Below are 19,865 nucleotides of genomic sequence, written 5' to 3'. Positions count from 1 at the left end.
TAGATTATTCTGGTGAGGAGTAGCAGCAGTGGTCCATGGTAAGAGCTGCAAATGCTTTTACAACAAAGACGTGGTTGGGCAGTATCTCACAGCAATACATCACTTCATTGACCACAAATGGTGCAGTCATCAGTGTGAGGAGATTCTGTCTGCTTTAACCAGGCATGAGAGCTGTTGATTGTGGTGTCATTCAAGAGGTCTGGGGATAACATTCCCTAGGGTCTGGCTGTCTTCTGTGACCTGTACTGGGGAGGGTACGCTTGTGATTGAGCAGCTTGCTACTGACTGGTAATTTTGAGGAACCTGTGGATCCAAGAACTTAGAAGTCTTTTGGAGCAGGTTCTCACTGGGGCATCTTCTGGTCATTCTGAGCCCCTGTCTGATCTGTGAGTCCTTCACTAAGATCACTCCTAGGGTGAATCTGCAGGCTGTTCTTGCTCAGATACCTCATTATGAACCTGTCTACCAAAGGAAAACAGGCCAAGCAGTCATGAGCTGGCAGAGGGGCAGTTAAAGTTGTCCGACAACATAAGTCAAAGTATCGTTTTCAGGAAGAGCACTGTCTCTCGCACTTTGCATGGCTGCAGAAAAGGTGCTCTGTTCCCAGGGTTGTATGTGGTGCCTCCTGTGTGTGCTGGGGATGCAGCTACTAGTCCAGATACTGTGGAGGCTGCTGGTAAGTAGAAAGCTGGCAAAAAAGACCTCCTCTCTGCTGTCTTGATTGCTAGTGGAGCCGTGCTCAAGGGCTCTGCTGTGTCAATCTGCTTGCAGGGAGCAGCCCCCCGTGCTCCCCCCATCCCATCTCAAACTGCTGGGATTTGAATGTGGTGCTTGTAAGTGACAATGGCAGAGACCAGCATGGCAGCATGTACATGACAGAGGGCACTGAGTGCCACAGCATCAGCACTATGGCTTTCTCCTACTGTGGCCCTGTGCTCGTTCAGCTGTCCCGCAAAGGGTGGTGTGCTGTGGCAGTCTCTTTGCATATCAGCAACTGAATGTGCCTGCGGGAATTCTGGAGGCCTTCTTGGAGGAAGGAAGGAGAGGATGTCTGGTGTAGCTGTGCGTGTTCTGGGGAAGCTCTCTGCTGAAGAGTCTCTGTGTTAGTGTTACTTCCTCCCACGTTTCTGGGAGCTGTGTAAGTTCAGTAGTGTGTCTGACACTTTTCAGAGGCTGCCAAGCTCTGTTTGCTCTTTCTCTCATTCTTTAAGGCTAGAGAAATGGGTGGCTTGAGACAAAGTAACTTCAGTTAATTTAGCATCAATGACTGTGTTTCTTTGCCTGAACCTTGTGATGTGATGGGCTAGTTCACAGACTGAAGTTGTTTTCAGGAAAGGATGTTCCACCTGAGGATGAGAATCACTGTGACAAATCAAGATTGGTTTGTCATCCCTTCTCATGCCTTGGCTGCAAGGCATGGTGGCTTTCCTATATTTGTTCTGGTGGACAAGGTGGTACTAACAGCTCAGCCTCACACAGAAGTGTTGGACACTGCGTGGACAGTTAGTTGAAGCTGTGTTGCCAGTCGTTTACTAAGAATCTCTGCTCCAAGAATGGAGGATTCTTTTATTCGAATAGTTTTGTATCTCTTGATTTAGAAGATGAAGTTCCTCTTGCAAAAGGGGTTGGGGTGTTTCAATACAAGAAGAATGGACATACCTAACCAGAGTTAGAGAAGTTTGAAGCAAGAACATTAAAGAAGGCTGGATTAAAGGTACTCATGTAGTCTTGCTTTAGTTCTGCTGTTTTCTTAGCCTTGACAGTTTGAATCAATGAACTTTATTTTAATGCCGTTTGAGACCGCGGAGTGTTTAACAAAATGGAAGAAAATAATCCAAATAAGTATCCTGCCATGTGACGCTATCTTGATATTTGCATGATCACTGCTTGGGTTAGGGTGGACCTAAGAAGATGAATATGTTTTGGTCTAGAACTGCCTTAGCCCTGAGTCCTGACTGTGGCTGACAGGATGTTTACAGAAAGAGCGTAAGAAGGGCAAGTACGGCCTCCTGGCTCTGAAGGTAAACAGCTTGGGTGCTTCCTTAGCTGGAACCTTTCTCTGTAGTGGGTGCATTGGAAAAGCATTTTACGGCTTGAAGTGGTGGCAGAAGTACTTATGGGAAAAAATGGGGAAAAAACCTGAACAAGTAGCCCAGGACTAGATTCACAGGAGCAGACTGGACAGATGCCAGTTTGTATTAGGTACACTGCTGAGTGCAATATGTAGCCTCTTGCTTCAGCCACTGTCTTTCCCAGGAGACTGGCAGTGACTGTTGGGAAGCCACACTTCTCTAAGGGTTTTAAGGGACATTTGAGAAACTGTAGACTAGTAAGCATCAAGCACGTTAGCAGAAGTTAAAGAACAGCGGTAGTGGAGCACATGGATAGATATGATGTTGGTGTACGGGCCCTTTTGTAAAAAGAAGACTTGCCTCTCAGGTGTTTTGGAATTGTTGAGGCACAAGAACTGGGAGATCCAGTTGATATGCTGCTTGGATTTCCAAAAGGCCTTCAGCAAGGTCAATCTGCTGAAGAGGAGCTTGCTAAAAAGCGAGGCTGCCATAGAACAAAGGGGAAAGTACTCACATGGATAAATAATTATTTAAATAAATGTCCTGGTTGTGGCTAGGATAGAGTTAATTTTCTTTCTAGTAGCTGGTATAGTGTTATGGTTTGGATTTAGTATGAGAATAATGTTGCTAACACACTGATGTTTTCAGTTGTTGCTAAGGAGTGTTTATACTGAGTCAAGGATTTTTCAGCTTCTTATGCCCAGCCAGCAAGAAGGCTGGAGGGGCACAAGAAGTTGGGAGGGGACACAGCCAGGACAGCTGACCCCAACTGGCTGAAGGGGTATTCCATACCATGGATGTCATGCCCAGTATATAAATTGAGGGGACTTGGCTGGAGGGGGCGGATTGCTGCTCAGGGACTAACTGGCCATTGGTTGGCAAGTGGTGAGCAATTGCATTGTGCATCACTTGTTTTGTATATTCCAATTCTTTTATTATTATTATTATTGTCATTATTATTTTCTTCCTTTCTGTTCTATGAAACTGTTCTTATCTCAACCCACGAGTTTTACTTTTTTTTCCCCCAATTCTCTCTCCCACCCCACTGGGTGGGGGGGAAGCAAGCAAGCGGCTGCATGGTGCTTAGTTGCTGGCTGGGGTTAAACTATGACAATAAATAACAGGAATACATAGTCAGTTGTCATGGTGAAAGCTCACCAGTGGAGATCTGGAGGGATCTGCACTCAGGTACCTGTTCAGTATCATCCTAAATAGAAATACTCCTTTTTGGAGAAGATTGCTATAGCACTGGAGAACTCCAGCCCAGGGAGCGTCTGCTGAGGGACCATCTTTCACACACACTTACACATACTTACTCTCTGCAGAGCTTTAGCTGCCTAAATTTTTAAGGAGAGTTTGGGATGCTGTGCTGAAGACTTGGATTTGCATTTCAGGAATGCAAGTTGAATTTTTCAGGCTTAATCTTATTTTTTCTTTTTGATTTGAGAGTGTTAAGAATCTGACATGTCTCTTCTTGGCAAAATACTGGTTTGGAGCCCTTGAAACTTTCCAGAGATCAGCACAGGTATTTAAAGTAGGCATATTCCTTCATCCAGTTTCTTTTTGTGAAGTGCCGGATGATATTAGTCTTCTTCCCTTTCCTTACAAAGAGGAACATCAGTGCTGAATCCCAGGGAAATCATCAAGCATGGCTTAAGGAGTACATTCCGATCAGACTCTAACAGAAGCCATTGTGTGAGGCTCTCTGGCAGCTGGAGACAAGTGATTGAGCTTACTGTGGCAACAGTCTGAACCAGCTGCAAGTTTTGATGAGCTCTGTGGTTTTTTTTTTTTTTTTATATTCATGTCATATACACTAGTGCAGTAGCAAGCATTTTATTCTATACCTATGCTCATGTCCCCAGTGCCTTGGCTGTTCAGGCATGTTTATGTATAAGGTCTGCCAGCCAGACCTTCTACTCTCCCATATTAAGCAGCTGGCAGTGGTAGTTCACAGTGCAGTGGAAAGTGAGAAGGAAATAACTGGGAACAGAAAACATGTATTGTTCCAAACACTGGGAAAACAGAGCTCACTCATCAGCACTCTGCAGTTCAGCTGTAATCCATGAAATGCGCAGTCACCGCTCAGGCACCCAGGGCTGAGCTGGCACTGTGTTTATTGCACAGCTGCTTTGGCTGCCAAGGCTGTAATGATGACCCTCTTGCGCTGCAAATGTTCATCTCTGCTTTCAGAAATGAGAACATGATAACTGAAAGGGTGGAATGGTGAACCCACTGTTTACCTTGGTGACTCCCCCTCCAAGGTGGTTCCTGTTACCTCTTGGCAGTCCTCTCGCCTGCATTTTGCCTGTGCAAGGATCCAGCCAATTCAGAGAGAGGCTCTGAGCATTTGGAGGAGGACAACAACATCGTAACATCTGCTAGAGGGCTCCTGAAGATGGGAGAGTGAGTGCTGCTGGGCCTGTCCATCTCTGACCTCTGTGTACGGAGGTGTGCACGAACAGAATGTATTTAAACTTTCCACAGGGAAACACAGATATCTGTTCACATACACAGCCCAGCTTGCATCAACTGTTGCTAGCCCCTGCCTGTGCTTGCATTGGTGGCAGGGCTTGGGGGCTTCTGGTTCTCGCATGGTGTGGCTGTTCCTCCGGGGAAGTGCTGGCTGCTCACTCCCCTTCTCTTGAGGAGCTGCTTGCTGGCATGTGGAAGCTCATTGCAATTCAGAGGAAGTAGCTGAAACTTCTCTTCTTCTGGAAAAGTAGGTCGGGGAAATCTGCCTGTCAGGAAAGTCTGGAGGGAGAAAAAGGGATTTGGGGAAAGCAGTAAGAGCCCAACACAATCCACCTCCATCTGTTTTTATTGAAGAGATTTGTGGCATGAATGTAAATCATAAAGGCTTCTATAAAAATACCACTTCCTGCTAGAGTGGCATCTGGTGACCTGAGGTGCAAGTCAAAAGTGGGACCTTTGGGTCCAAATTCTCTGTGAAGTTTGGCATCTCACTTTCCCTTTCTGTGCCCTGCCTTCTCATCCAAAACAAGGAGCAGTGCTGGGGGAGTTGAGGAGGTGTGACTGAGTGACCAGCAGCTTTGCTAAGTTGTGTAGTGGGATGGGAGGATGAGGTGAATCATCCAAGCTCTAGTGATCCATTATAGCAGCAAAAAGGAAGAGATGAGTACAAACAGCTGTGTTTTGGCTAGTTGCTTTTTATCCAGAGGGGAAGAGGCAGGGAAGTTGTGTGTGTGGAAGGATTGCTGTTGCTTGTCTTCCACTACAGCTGTGGAAGGGAAATTTGGTCAGCCAAAGAAACACTGGGTCTGGTTCAGACCAGGCTCAATGGGAGCTGAGCATTACTATCCAACTGCTGGCAACTTGGCTGGCTTGACTAGCTCTTGTTTGCACCCCTCATTCTCCCAACAGGAGTATTTCGAGCCTGGTCCAAATGGGTCTCTTTCCTCTTACCTGAGAAGTCTTCAAAGATGTGCAATTGCTGCTGCAGGACTCCTGTCAGATGAGTGCTCTGGTGGGAGGAACTTTTTTCACTGCACCCTGATCTGCCTTCCCTCAGCAATGGCACATCCCAGGCCAGCCCGCAGTGGGAGTGGTTCACAGCAAGTTGGCTTTCCTTCCCATATCCATCTTGTTTTTATGGCTGTGTGTCATGTGCTGGAGACAGAGCAGTGCCTCGTAAAGGGTCTTTGGATGAACATTGCTCACAGTCTGGTAAAGGCAGGCAAAGAGCGGAGCTTGGCCTTGGGCACACTTGCATTTGCATGGGCTGTGTCTGTGCATTGCTACACAAAGCAGCAGCTTGCAGGGTGTACTTCCTTGATCTTGCGCAGCAAGAAGTGAAGTGTGGACATGGACGTGGAGGGGCTTATCCTGTGCAACTGGCTGGCGTAGAGACTTGCAGCCTGCAGAAGACATTGGGAAGCGTGGCATGGTAGCTCTTGTGTGTCTGAGGCTTTGCTACCTTGGAGATGGGCTTTTTAACAGCCTTCTGGACTTGCAAGGTATGGACTGACAGGTCTTGGGGGGCAGCAGTGTGTCCTGCTATAAGCTTGCACTGTACACACGGCTACTGTTTGACCATGGTACTGTAGAACAAAAATGCTTTCCTTTTAAGAATGACTGTACTTAAAACAGACAAATTTGTGCGTAAGGCTGGATGGAGGATAAACCTTGTGAACAACAGCAGCCTCTTCTGTTGTAGCAGGTAGACCTGTCCTTGCATTGCTGAGGGCAATCAGCACTTAGATGGCTCTAACCTATCTCTTCCTCTTTGCAAATGTGCATAGCTGGTAGCCAAGTGGGTGCTGAGTTTTCTAGCTGCCTCAAATGTGAAAGAAATTAATTCAATGTTGCTGCTTCCAGTAGGTGCTGGTCTGCTTCCAAAATGGGAAAAGCCAGTTGGTTTATGTCAGTGAGGCAGGTCAGGTTTTCATGAACATTGATGGCTTTATGCCGTTCTCTGTGTATAGAATTGATGTTGGGTGACAGGAGCAAGAGTTTCTCATGCTGCCAATTCTTAGCCCAGTAACTAGTCTTTGAGTATGAGAGTAGTATGTGCCAAGAAGACAACCTCAGTCTCCTGCTCTGCAGATGCTTTGGGACTGAAGTCCAAATCTAGATCAAAAGCATCAAATGTGGGTGTCTTAAAATGCCAGACTCAGCTGGAGGCATAAATTTCAAGATGGAAGTGCCTCACCAGTTTGTATCATAAAGACATGTCCCAGGGAGAGAGGTTTGCTTCAGAAAACTCACTAGGACTTATCCTAAAAATACTGGCCCAACGAAGAGTATCTTGTTTAGGCACAAGATTAATGCATCTTCATGTTAATTACTTCTGGCAATGTGCACTCATCTTTGACTTCTTCCAGCGCAAATGCAATGGACCTCAAGCCTCTTTGACAGAGTTCAAGATCTCTATGCTGCTAATAGGAGTCCTCAGAGGCTTGGATGATGGTTGGATCCCTTGTCGCTTTTGGTGGTGAGAAAAGAAACATGCAAGGCTGTCAGACAACATAAACTTCCTTTCTTCAAAATGGGTCAGAGCTGGAGTACCAAATGCTAATAGTAATGCTGCTGCTACTGCTAGCAGACTCCCCAGGGCTCTGCTGCAGCCTTGCTTTTGCTTTCTTACATTCTGGAGCATCTCAGCTATATGGAAAAAGCTTTATGTACCTTCTCACAGAAGCAGATTGAAGTCAGTAATCTGTCTCTGGAAAGTCCTTTACCACTTGCCTATAGCATAGCTGTTGACAGCAGTGTGGGCTCAGGATGATCACCAAGGTAAAGTGTACCCAAGTACATGTGAACTCCCTGCAGTCTTTTCTCCTGGAGCCCTATAAAAATTATAGAGTTATTCAGTATATTTGTTTCTAGCTTCCTTTTTTAAAAAGCGAGAGAGTAACTCGCTTCGTATTGACTAGATTGAAAATTCACAAATAATTAATCTACTTTAGTGCGGAAATGAAAATTCAGTTAAAATCTCCAAAGTCAGTCCCTTAAAATTAGCTCACTAAACTACTTTAGCAGTACTGGATTATAAGAACGTTCATCTAAACATGTCTTGTATAGAAAGCCCAGTTAATTGGATGGAGGATTATTATTCCTAAGTAGTCAGAAACCAATGGATTCTGTTCAATGCTCTCCAAGAGTCTGGAGCCAGCAGATCTTATCGTATACACTCTCCCCTTTTACTTGGAGGTTCAAAGAGGAAAATCAGCTTTCTGCTTTTTCAAGCTTCCAGTTGGGTTTCTCAACTCCACAACTTGCCAATGAATCAAAGTGTTTCATTTCTGTTTGCAGAGGTATTCTCTCTGTGCACCCAGGGCAGGAAATGGCTGTCAAGCCTGGGGCTAGCACTCAGCTAACTCTGGTTCCAGATGTCAGTCTGCTAAGTTCTCTGTGCTTACTTTGAGTTCTTTAAAGCTATGAAGCATTTTTCCTGCAAAACCTTTTTTTAAGTTCACAGAAAATAGTTTTTATTAGCTGTATAATAGGATGATTGTTAAAATGTCAATGTACTTTTTAGGTGTATTTCTCTTTTCTAAAAGATTTGAATAGAATATCTCAACTTTTTTGTCTGCTCTGAGAAATGCTGCCTTGGCTTTTATCTGCACACCTTCTTTGGAGGAAGGCCGTTACAGAGGAGATTAAATAGAAGAGCTTTTTGCAAACATTCTTGCTGCACTGAGGCTCAAGCGTAATGAAATCTGAAGGGAAACACAGGATTACTGAAGGATGGAGGTTCTCAGCCCAGGTGAATAGCCACTGTTGTGTGGTCCCCAGAAAACACACCTACCTGAAAAGTGTTAGTTGTGCATCTGTGAGTGACATCTGGCCTGAGGTCTGGGCAGGACCGTGTACTTTATTAGCAAGGTCTAATTGTAAAATCCTGGCCTGGAGGGTTGTGCCCTGTGAACTGCAGGTCCTGGGAAAGTGATTTTCAAGGGCAGGTGCTGTGCTCACAGGACTTGCTATCTGACTTCTGTTTATTCTTGGCTTCCCCAACAGTGGCAGTTTTTGCCTACAGTGGTCCTGCTCTTGCAAGATGCTCTTGCCTCTTCTTCTGATGTGAACCTTCTTCCTTCCTTTGATTGTGCTGTTTGTTTGTTCCCATCCTGTCCTTGCTGTCACCTTTTATCTCTGATGACACAGACCATGGATGGATGCTGCCTAGAAGCCCCTTTGACACTGAACGTGAGTTGGATTACTTGGGATATGTGGGATGATTAGGTACAATTGTGTGCAGATGAAACAAAACAAGTTTCAGAAAAAGCTCACAAAAACCCTGCGTTCAACAAGGCTGATTTCTACATGCAGAGCATTCACTTTTGACTAGGGTATGATAAGATCAGCTTGCTCCTTGTGATAGTGCTGGAGAGTTAGTTGCTTCTAAGCAGGTAAATTTGGTCCCACAGCTAAGACATGCCTTGGCCCTGTGCTGCAAATGCTTTGGCTGTTGCAGTGTGAAGGATGACAGGGTTGTATATATTCTTGATGAGGGCAGCAGTAACTTCAGTGGGGTCCAATTTTAACTGACTTGTATGTGCTTCTCTAATTGCATGCTAATTTTAAGCAGGGATTATTCTTGTAAAGCCGCATTTAAATTTGCCAATGCAATTTTAACGCACATTAAAAAACCTAAAGTAGTGCAGGCTTGGCATATACCCTTCATCAGGTAGAAGTCAGTTGTAGATAGTGTGCAATAGGTTCAGGTGAACCTACTGTGGCAGTTTGAAATCTCACTGTTCAGCCTCATGTGGGAGTTGACAGAGGTTCTAGAAAGCAGTGCAGAAGTTGGTTGTGGACCCCAGTAAGCGCCTCTGCCTTTTCACTCAAAAGCACTACAGTGATTTCCTTTCTGGTTGCATAGCGATGCTCTTTAGCCTTTCTGAAGCAAAAGCCTCCTCCATCAATGGCTGACGCCTTGAAAGGGAGATCTCCAGACCTTATTCCTTCTTTCAGGGTATAAGCCTATTTTAATTCTCCCTGTTGCTAGTTCAGTTCCTGGGATGTCTTTCCCCCTTGTACAAAGCAGGGTTGGCTGCACTCCAGGTCTGTAAAGACCCACATTGTTCTGTGTGGAATTGCTCATAACAACAGGTTATTCCCTTTAAACAAGCATCTTTAGGTGTAGTTGACGTCAGAGGACCTTGGTGGTACTTGCTTCTGTGGACAGGACCAAACTGTACTCCTGTTCCCTCAATGTGTCAGTGTACTTGATACTGGAGCCAGCCCCAGTGATACTGTAAAATGGTTCTTCCAGACAGCATTGCCAGGGTTGCAGTGGATGAGAGGTTCACTTAAGATTGGGTGGGACTTCCCTGTATCGTGACATGGCTCTGGGGCATGCTGTGTTGGCTATGATTGCTTGTTGGTGGGGAGTTGATGGAGCCTAGCTTTTTTTTATCTACTGTAGGACACACGGGGCTGAATACGGGAATCCTGGAAATGCTGGGCTGCTGCTCTAGTGTCGGCACTGGGGGGAAGCATGCTATATCTGCAGTGACAGTGGTGGAGCTGCTTCTCCTGTGTCAGGTTGGTCCAGAGAGCAGCTCTGAGCACCTCCTACCCAGCAGCAGGCAGGACTGCTGCTGTTGGCCTGGGCATCCTGGGCCCTGCCACTGCTGGATATATGGTTTGTGTTTGTCAGGCTAGGTGCTCTGAGCATGTTGGATGGTCTATGCAGCTTCCAGGATTCTGGACAGTTGCTGGGTCTCCAGGTATTGTGGACCTGTGTCTCCCCTCACCTCAGCCTCTGTGCCTCCATCCCCTCCACCATGTCTGGGCTGATCCTGCCACCTGCCACTTATGCTAAGGAGCAATGGTGATGCTCTGATGTAGAATCTCTGATCTGTCTTTTATACCTTACACAAGGGAAGATTAGGGTGATTGCACCCAAGGAATTGCGCTAACAAAAGACCCTGTGCTTTTATACCTGGGTAGCAGTGCTCTTCCTGGGGGAACAGCTTCTTCTGTCTCTTCTCCATATGTGATTATCCCAAGGAAGGGATTCATGTCTCCTTTGAACTGGCAGCCTATTTATAGCTGCAAACTGAGCACCAGTGAATGTAATGTGCTACTAACAAGCTGATGAATGCTTTGGGGGCCTTGGCTTCTCTTCTTTGGGCTTGTGTTTTGTTCTTGTTTCTGCATATTGCTATTCATGTCCTTGGTGATTTGACTTGGTTTCATCTTTCAGATGCTTGCTTCTTGGCCCTGAGAACTGAAGATAATATGATCTAGCCAGGCTGCTGTGCTGCCCCTCCATTCAGGCATTAGGGTGGGTTATCTGATGTCTTCACAGCACTTCTGTTAAGAAACTGCCAGATATTTCTCAACTAGGTTTTTCCTTTGAGTGGTACTGTATTGGTATGCCCAGATCCTGGGCCTTTAGTTAAGTTTGCTTCCCTGATGTTGTTGTCCCTTGACTTTTGTTCTTCTCTTAAAACTTGTAACTGGCTAGAATTTTACAGTCACTTGCGGTCTTATTGCCTGCCCTTCTTAACCACTTCCTCCGTGTTAGATAGAGTCAGATTCAGAGGTGTCCCCTCATGGCTGTTTTCAAAACTTTTCAGTATTATTCTGGGCTTGAACTAGCTTTTATTTCTTTTATAGGCTTCTTTTACAGTTTGATCAGTGAACCAAAAAAGCCACATTTTTGTCTCTTCTGCTTCAGTTGGCTGGTGCAGAGCTGCCTGTGGACCAGTCCCAAGGTATGTGCACTGGCATACATTTTTCTAACAGGCTGCGTAGAAGAGCTGGGGATGACTCATTTCAGAAACGTTTAACAACCTTCTGTATAAAATTCAGAGTACTTACAAAGAAAATAAGGACACTGCATCTGAACATACAGGCTTGACTTGGCTACCACATGCCCAGATAATGGGCATAAAGGAGTGCCTCTGTTGCACCAGGTGGCTTTGTGTACATCTATCGTGCAGGAAATCCTTCACTTCAGCCACAGATTGCCATGGGTTTGTGGGAAGGATTGTATGATAAACCACCTGTGCCTCCATTTCCCAAGTTCTCCAATAGGCACTCTGGTGTTCCAGTGAGCGCTAGAAAAATGTGCTTTAAAGAGAATAAGTGGTTGGTAGGGTGTTGAGTTTTTCATGTATGTTACGAATTCAAATTGTCTTAGCCAGGGTGTCTTTGGATTGCTGCACGTGCCTGGTGTGGCTGTAATGTGGTGTGGTGAGGAGACACCAGGTTACTCATGGACCCTTTTGCTAGGGTCTGTCGTGATAGCTCCTGGCTCTGCTTGCAGCTTGCTGAGATGCTGGATGGGCACAGTGATCCTTGGAAAGAATGCCCTGTTCCGCTGGAACAGCAGCTGGCAGTGAGCAGCTCCAGGTGCATGGAGTGTCATCTGCTTAGTCTGTGTGCTGCTTTGCTGGAGCCCCCAGGGCCCTGTCAGCCTGTGAGTAACTGTCTGACGCTGCTGAGCCCGAGCTGCAGTGCCTTTGAGAGCTGGGGTTGCGCCTGCTGGGCAGCCTGGCCGCCTGCTGGGAAATCTTGTAGTGCCAGCGAGCATGAATGACTGCAGGCAGCAGCTGCCTGCATGCTTCGCCTGGAGAGGTCCTCAAGGGGAAACTGCCTTTGCTCTGGCTCGCTGGAGCTCAGGCTGCTCCCTGGACACAGCTCCTCTACTTTTGCAGGGCAGCCGGTCTATGCTTCTTGATGCCTGCTCCCAGAGAGCCTGATGTGACAGGGATGGACCAGACCACGTAGAATCATTCTGTTGCTGGGGTTTTCTGGTAAATACAATGGTACTCCTCAGCTAGGGATCTAGTGTGAGCCATAGCAACGTGTACAGCCTTCTCACTTCCACTCCAGCTGCACGGGTTGTGTGGCATCTCTGCCTCAGAAAAGTATGCATGCTTGGGTAGAAACAACCCAGCAGCTTTGGATTGCAGTGGTGTGACAAGATGGACGTCTCTGCCAGGAGGGGCTATTTCTGAAGCTGACTGACGAGGAGAAGCAGTATACACTAGAGTGTTTGCAGGCATCTCTATGCTAAAAGGAAAGCTGCTCTGTAGCACCAGGTAAGATGCAGCTCCTTGCCATGGGGTGTGTGAGATAGCTCTGGTATGTCTGTAACAGTGACAGATTGGAGCAGCCGACAGGGTCTTTCTAGGCAGATCTCAGGGTTTTCATTCCACCCTCTGATCTTGCTTTTGACACTGAATGCACAGAGTGATTGTTGTCCTGTGATTTTAACAACTGCCCTTTCATAGCTCCACAACTTTTCAGACAAGGGTCCTTGTGTTGTGTGTGGTCAGCACAGTGGCCTCACTGGTCTAGATCAGTGGGTTAAGAGACCTGTGTATCAGAGAGCTTAAAAACCCATTGGGAAACTCCATGCAGAAAATTTAAGTTCACTTTTAGTCAGCCCAGATCCCTTTTGCTTTTGCCTGGGAAGTAGTCCACAGAGACCCAGAGGTCTGGGGTGGTGGGTGAAAAGCAGCGCTTCCAGCAGTGCTGCAGTGTGAAGGTACAGGAGGGTACCAAATTACAAACTGGTTAAAAGGAAAAGATTTAAAACAAAACCAGTGGGGAAAGCTGTGAACAGAGGCTGAATACATCTGGGAAGACAGCACAGCAACTTTGTTAAAATAGCAGTGTCACAGCCTGTGCAAATCCTGGGGATGATAATAGTAGGCCATGGTGCTTTGGTAGGGCATTTTTCTGTTGCTGACTTTCTCTGGCACAGAACAGCATGACCAGACTGTAAAATGACATTACGAGATGCCAAGTTTGTATCTGACTTGAATCAGATTAAATGTTAGCAGGAAAAGAATTTTGTTAGGAAACATGCAGTTCCCAAGAGTATTTTATTTAGTCTTTCCTCTTAGCTTTTGAACCTGTTGTGCAACTCATTTAGTATTTATGGAAGAGTAGGAGGGGAAAAGTTTAAAAACCACATCACTGGGTATCAGGAGGGTGCAGAAAAGCCTCATGAGCAGCAAAATGGGTCAGTTCAATTTTCGAAGCTGCAGCCCCATCGGAGCGGAGAGCTGGGCGTTCTCTGCCTTGTCATTGGCACCTCTTCCTTGTCATTGGCACCTCTTCCTTGCGTTTTGCCTTAGTGTGATTATATTGCCTGCTTGGGCAGGCTGGAGGCTCGTGGAGCAGAGCTGTACTGTGTGAGGGAGGCATTTAGCGCAGCTTTACAGGCAGGCATGAAGCTGTGATAAGAGTAGCGGCCTGGCTGGCAGCTGTGCAGGGTCCAGGGCTGTGCCAGTGCCATCAGAGGTGGAGCAGCTCTTCCCTGGAGTGGTTTGGCTCAGAAAGAAAGTGTTTAATAGCACAGAGGAAAGCTGGGTGTGCAGAAGGCTGTAGCTTGCCTCGGTGAACAGTGGTACTTACCTTAACACTCTGTACTGGTAGGTTCAGTCCCTGGTAGTTCATACGCTCTGCTGGGCAGAGCTCTATATTGAGTTCTGTCTGGAGAGAGGAGACTTGCTAGGAAGGAGGGGCAGCAACAGCCCTGCCAATGCTGACAGGCTGCAGTGGTCTCTTTACTGTTGCCCAGGTTCTGCGCTGGCTGCATACGCAAGCAGTGCTCATCCTGCCTGGGAATTTGTGGTGCTGGGTAGGCCTGGTGCCACAGCAGCAGCTGCTTTTTCCTCCCACAGTGGGACTAGCCACGTTGGCAGGAATGACCCCTGAGATCAGGGTAGGAAGGATGCATGTAATGTGGTCTCCAGGGTGGCAAAGCATGTGGGAGCTCTCAGTCCACAGCAGGGATGGGTCAGGAGGTGGCATTTCTCAGGAGGAAGCAGTCCTCAGGTCAGGAGGTGGCATTCAGGTTATATATTGGCTTTAGCTATCTCTTTGTCTGCTGTGTACAGTGTCGCACACTGAGCTATCCTGGAAATGAGCGTAGCAGCAAGCACTCGTGCCCTAGACACAAGTCCACAACGCAAACAGCTAGTAGACCAGAGCGGTCCACTTCCTTTCAAGGCTGCCTCTATTGCTGAGTCCGAAACTGTGGAGCTGTCTGTAGCTATGGAGCCTGCAAAGGACAGCTGTGCTTAGAGAAATCTGCCTGGGAATAGGAAGGGAGCATTTCATCTCATAGGCTTATCTTTGACTTACCTCCACTATTACATTTGCATCGGTCTGAGAAAGAAGCATTTGTCTTGTTCAGAAGCAATTTGCTTGGAGGGATGCTGGCACACGCTTGCCCATGTGACGAGGCACGTCCAAACCTCAGAGGACAGCTCAGCAGCCTCGAGAAGGAAAGCACACATGCTCTGGAGTAGTCAGCTGCAGGCTTGACCAGTGGGAATCCTGGGCAGCTTCGCTGTGTTGAGAGTATCACTGCTGTCTGTGCTTAGTGGGGATGCTGGAGAACAGGGAATACTCCCTGATTTGGTATATAGCCTTGGCCAATCATTTGTGTGAGAGCTGTTTTTCCACTGCAGCCAAGCCTGCTCTATCCTGATTTGGGATGCCATGATCTCTGTAAGGCCTCTGAAGAAGCCATGCAACCTCATGCCTCTGCTTCCTTGCCCTGCTGCTTGGAACAGCCCTTCCTCACTACGCCATGGGTAGCAAATGAGCAGAGGGGTCTTGATATTAGCTCTTGTTCTGAACAGCCATTTTTTCATTAGAAATGCAGTGTTATGAGTAGTTCAGCTCTTCTTCCATGTGCACAGCCTGCATGTTAACACTTTGGCAGCACAAAAGCAGCTGAAAGCCTGTAGTAGATGTAGTTTTTTGGAAAGAAAAGTACTATGCATCCTGAGCACAGCACTGCTGTTGGTCTATCTGCCTCTCTTCTTGTGTTTAAGAGAACACTTACTGTGTTTAGGGCTGGTGTACGTTTAGTAGTGTATCTTGGCTGATCTCTTTTAACAAGGCTGTTTCAAAAGCATAACCTGTTAAAACCCTGAGGGGAACATAGTCGCTGGTCTAAGAACAGTTTTGGCTACAGTTTGGCTACAGCTATCAGATACCAGTTTTGAAAGCCCTGGGGAAGAGAACGATTTTGCACATCATGTTAGGTATTTAGAAAGATTTTGCTATTCTCCTAGATAAATCCAACATCTCTTCTGTAATGCTGAGTGAATCTTCTGTCTTCTAGACAAAATCCATTTGTCAATGAATCCATTACCTGGCTGTGCTTGATCCTCCTTCACACCTGACTGCTTTCACACAGGTAGCAAGCAGCTCTGATAGCTGTTTCTGGTGATCACTAGTAGCCACTGCTGCTGGCTGAGAAATGCACATGGTCTGTCAATGTTTTTGTCCTTTCTCTGAGCCTCCTTATCTTGTAGGTGCCTTTGACCCAGCCTGGTATGTCTGCTATGCCTTGTCCTAACTGTTGTATCTCTTCGGGTTGTGACCAGCTCTTTCCCGTGCATCTGTTGTGGGTGGCTGTGCCGTCTCAGTGGTATTGCAATACTATGAAATATATATCTGAACACAGAGGAGTGCTAAGAGCTTGTGATGGAGAGCAGGCTATTCCCGGGAGGCCTCTGGGTGGCAGTCAGAGCTCCTGGGCAGACCCATCCATGTACGATCCCTGCAGTGGGAAAGCTGCTTGCGAGTGTGTTTAATAGAGCGGCTGGGCGCAGCAAGCTCAAGGGCAAGTCACTGACCAAACCAGAGCTGTTCTGAGGTCATCTGCCCAGGGATTAAAGAGTTAGGCACTCTTCCAAGGGCTGATTGGAGCGGGGCATGCCTGATAAACGTACATACAGAGTGACATGGTGGTTTAATGCAGTTAAGAATGGACTGCCTAGTCAGTTGAGAACAGCGGGGGCTGTTGGGGTGGGCTTTCTCTCCTGTGAGGATAGGAAAAATGAAAAAATGAGGTGCTCCAATTCAATACAGTGGTGCCGAGGTCCCATTTAATGTGCTGCACTGGCAAGGCCTGTACTAGCCTCTTTGAACAGAGGCTGCAGTCTTTCTTGAATGACCATCGCAGGGGACATGAGCTAACCAGGACACAAGGCAGTGAGGAGGACTCTGGGCAGCTGCGAGCAGCCAGCCATGAAGACAAGGAAAGGTGGACGTATCTACTTGCAGGACTCTGTTTTCTTCCCTTTGCCTCCCATTTGTCCTGACTGAGGATGTCGTCTTGCTCTTGGTAATGTATACCCTCCCAACACTGGCTGTTCCCAGCATGTCTTTGCCCTCTGTCCTCCTCCCGTGTAGTGTGGCCAACTTGCTGCTGTGGGGAGAAGGAACCCCTTCTCAGCATGGGCTTTATGTTCCTTTGCTGTTATAACCCTTAGAGGAAGACGAGTGTTAGCTGGTCCTCCAGAATGTCTGAGCTTTGGCCTTGGGTTTGGTCTGCCTGGAGGCACTTGGAAGGAGGTGGGATGATGGAGGGGACCAGGAATAGTCACATGGGAAAACAGGCTGGATTTCCTAAGGCAGGCAGAGCCATAAGCTATTAAATGCTTTTACAGGAAATGAAGTGACGTAGCAACCTGGGATGTTTTGTCTTCCTGTCCCTCATGCTTTGGGGTTTCCTTTGGGAAGGTCACTTGGGAATTGGGATGAGTCAAACCTACTGCAATTTGCAGTAGCAGAGGTCTGCTCTGGATCCAACAGCACGGCAGACATTTGCTACTGGTAGCAAGCTGCTGTCAGCCAGGGTGGTGGGGAGCCAAAATGCCCCTCTCATGGCAAGGGGAGGATTGCTGGTCAGCACCAGGGCTGTTGTGCTGCCCACCACCTTGTGTAGCTCAGCTGGGGGACCTAATACACAGCAGGCATTTCGTGGCCCTGGCCCTAGCTCTTTCCTTGGGGACCCCAGGAGGGTGTTGTCATGGCCGTTAGCCTCTGCATCCTACTGTGTTACACCACTTCAGTGCAGCTTGCTTTACTTGTCCTTCCCAGACTGCAGCAGCTGCAGTTGCTTGAGGGCAGAGGCAAGAGTGTGCCAGCAAGCCTTGAATTCTCTGTCACACTTTCCCTTGGGGAAGCTCTCAAAGCAGGCTGCCATCGGCTTTCATCCCAGTTCATCTTAAAGCATGTAATTGGCACACCTACCCATCCTGATGAAGAACCTGCTGCTGTCCCAGTTCATTGCTCCTGTTTGCTGGCAACAGGGACTTGGTTTCTGAAAGTAGAGTAGGTCTCTCCTCCCCTCTGCATGCATCAGTGGTGTCTCGTGCATACATCACTTACTGCCTAGGGAGTATCTTGACTTCAGAAAGCTGTGGCTGATAGTGCATTCCAGGCAGTATCTCAATGCTCGCATCCCGTTTATGTGCTCTTCCCTTAGCACCTGCTTTGGCCACTATCAGAGGTGAGCTGTAAGGCTGGACACCCATCTGATCAGAGGAGGTAAAGCTGCTTTTACAAACTGCTCTAGGTGGCTAGCCAGTCTGGAGGACGACAGGGCATGCCCATCGCCTGGGGTGTCTGGTCCTGGCTGGCTGCCCTCTGCCATCTAGTGGGAAGCTTTGTAGGAAATAGGTGCTGCACAACAAGTGACCAGGGGTGCAGGAGTGTCCTGTAGCTTGTGAGCCCCACTGAACATCTGGCATCTCTCCAGAAGTCCAGTCTCAGAGGTGGAGATCACCTTGAAAGGCAAACCTGAGCTGTCAAAGTCAGGAAAAATATTGAGGAGCTGCTAAACTGCTGCTATTGAAGGTTTAGCCCACAACTGTGCATCTGGTAAGGGCAGTGGTGTTGACAAGGGTGCGTGGATGTCCAGTGCTTGGAAAGGTGGATGTGCTCCAACATTTGTGGGTGGCATGGGAGCTACAGGCAAAAGCCAGGGAACCTGGCTGCTGCCACTTGAAGAAATGAGTGCAAATGTTCAGGAAAATAATCCTGCCCAGAGAATGAGCTGTCACTCACCAGTGGTCAGTAAGCCAAGCACTGAACAGCCCAGGGTGCCAGCAGAAAAAATGTACCATGCCTGCTCAATGTACCTCCTCAGCCAGCAGCAGTGGTGGGGTGTGTGCTCCTGCTTGGTACCAGGTTGAATAAGGAGGAAGAGCAGAATGAGTGAAAATTAGGAGCTGCTTTATTTTGTTGCACGTTTAAAAAGCCATGATCAGGAAAGGGGATTTTTGGCTGACTGACCATCCAAGTTAGTGATGGAAAGAAGGCAGCATTTTTGAAGATAATACCAGGAAATGGTGAGTACATCTCACCAGTAAATGACCAGTAGTGGAGTGTAGGAGTACTGGAGTTGCAGCATGCTGTCAGACTGTCCTGTTGGAGCTCATTTTCCTCGCTGCTGTCAGTCACCGTTGCTTTCAGAGTGTTACACGGTCATGTTCACCACAACTCGGTATAGAGGAAGTCCTTGAGGTAGTTCCACAGCTCAAGAGCAGTTCCTACTTATTTTTTTTAATTATATGAGCAAGTAGATCCAGATTTATAACTTATCTACCAAAAAGTTCAGTGACTTGGGGGGATCACACAGTGATCAGTTCTGGACAAGACCATGGGGTAGTTGTTGTGGGATTTGGCTGAAGTGTTCAGAGAGGTGTACCGTTTTGATCACTGTGGATCGATCCTGTCCTATAGGGATCTGCAGGGATTAGTGTGAGACCCACTGCTGTCCAGTACTGGCGCTAAACACCCAGCAGTGACACAAATCTGGGTGATGCAGGGATTGGTTAAATAACAGATCAAAAGAGGGTAATCAGGGACAGCCAAGCTGCCAGGGAGCACCCTTTTAAAAATTGTGTGCTCTTGTGCTGCAAGTAAGTATGTTTAGACTCCCGAACATGTGTGCTAATCCCTGTGGGAAGGGTAGTGGTATTTTAGAAAGCACTGTTTTGAGAAGGGGTTGGAGTTGCAGGGTACAAGCTATACCTGAGCTAGTGAGATCTTTGAGTGCTGCAGGGGGTGAAGAGCAGAAGGTGGAAGGGGGTAACCACCTTCCTGCATGTGGTATGGGGAGGACCAGGGGCAGAATACAGGGTCTCCTACTGTGTAAAAGAGATCTTGAAAACTGGAGAGGGGTAGAAAGAGAAGAAACAAGCTTTGAAGTGCCTTATTGGAGATAAAAGAGCTGCCCAAGTGGGCAGAGCTGATCAGTATGCACTTACTCTTCCCTGAGGAAAAATACCAGGTACTGACAGGACTCCTGAGTGCCTCAGAGAGGAGCATGAAGAGCTAATGAGTGGATTAGTTTGGATAAGGAGCGTGTTTTTACAGTGAGAACAACTGCCAGGTAGAATTATAATCTTTCAATATCCTCAGATTAAGACTGAATAGCCTTACGGAAGTTTTAATCTTTTGGAGATAACTTTTCCATGCAGGTAACTATCACGACTAGATCAGTGCTGTATGGAAAATTTGAGTAGATGTTCTGTCCTTGTCATATACATTCAA

At 47.2% G+C, this 19,865-nt stretch overlaps 1 protein-coding gene across 5 annotated transcripts in view; it reads left to right on the top strand.

Moving 5' to 3' along the window:
- Window positions 1-19,865, top strand: part of LOC115350203 (phosphofurin acidic cluster sorting protein 1-like) — a 78,543-nt gene that overhangs the window by 34,517 nt on the left and 24,161 nt on the right. The window contains exon 1 of one of the 5 annotated variants that reach the window (XM_041128252.1): window positions 12,546-12,592. The exons of 3 other annotated variants lie outside the window; for them this stretch is intronic. In XM_041128252.1, coding sequence (XP_040984186.1) covers window positions 12,561-12,592 — 32 coding nt within the window. In that variant the 5' untranslated portion in view covers window positions 12,546-12,560. Of the gene's footprint in view, window positions 1-12,545; window positions 12,593-16,615; window positions 16,648-19,865 lie in introns of those variants that run through there. One more of the 5 variants, XM_030035585.2, reaches the window with a different exon arrangement.

Source organism: Aquila chrysaetos, chromosome 13 (assembly GCF_900496995.4).
Source record: "Aquila chrysaetos chrysaetos chromosome 13, bAquChr1.4, whole genome shotgun sequence".
In the NCBI taxonomy this organism is placed as follows: Eukaryota; Metazoa; Chordata; class Aves; order Accipitriformes; family Accipitridae; genus Aquila; species Aquila chrysaetos.
Note: the sequence above shows the minus strand (reverse complement) of the source record. Positions and strands in the feature narration are given on the sequence as shown.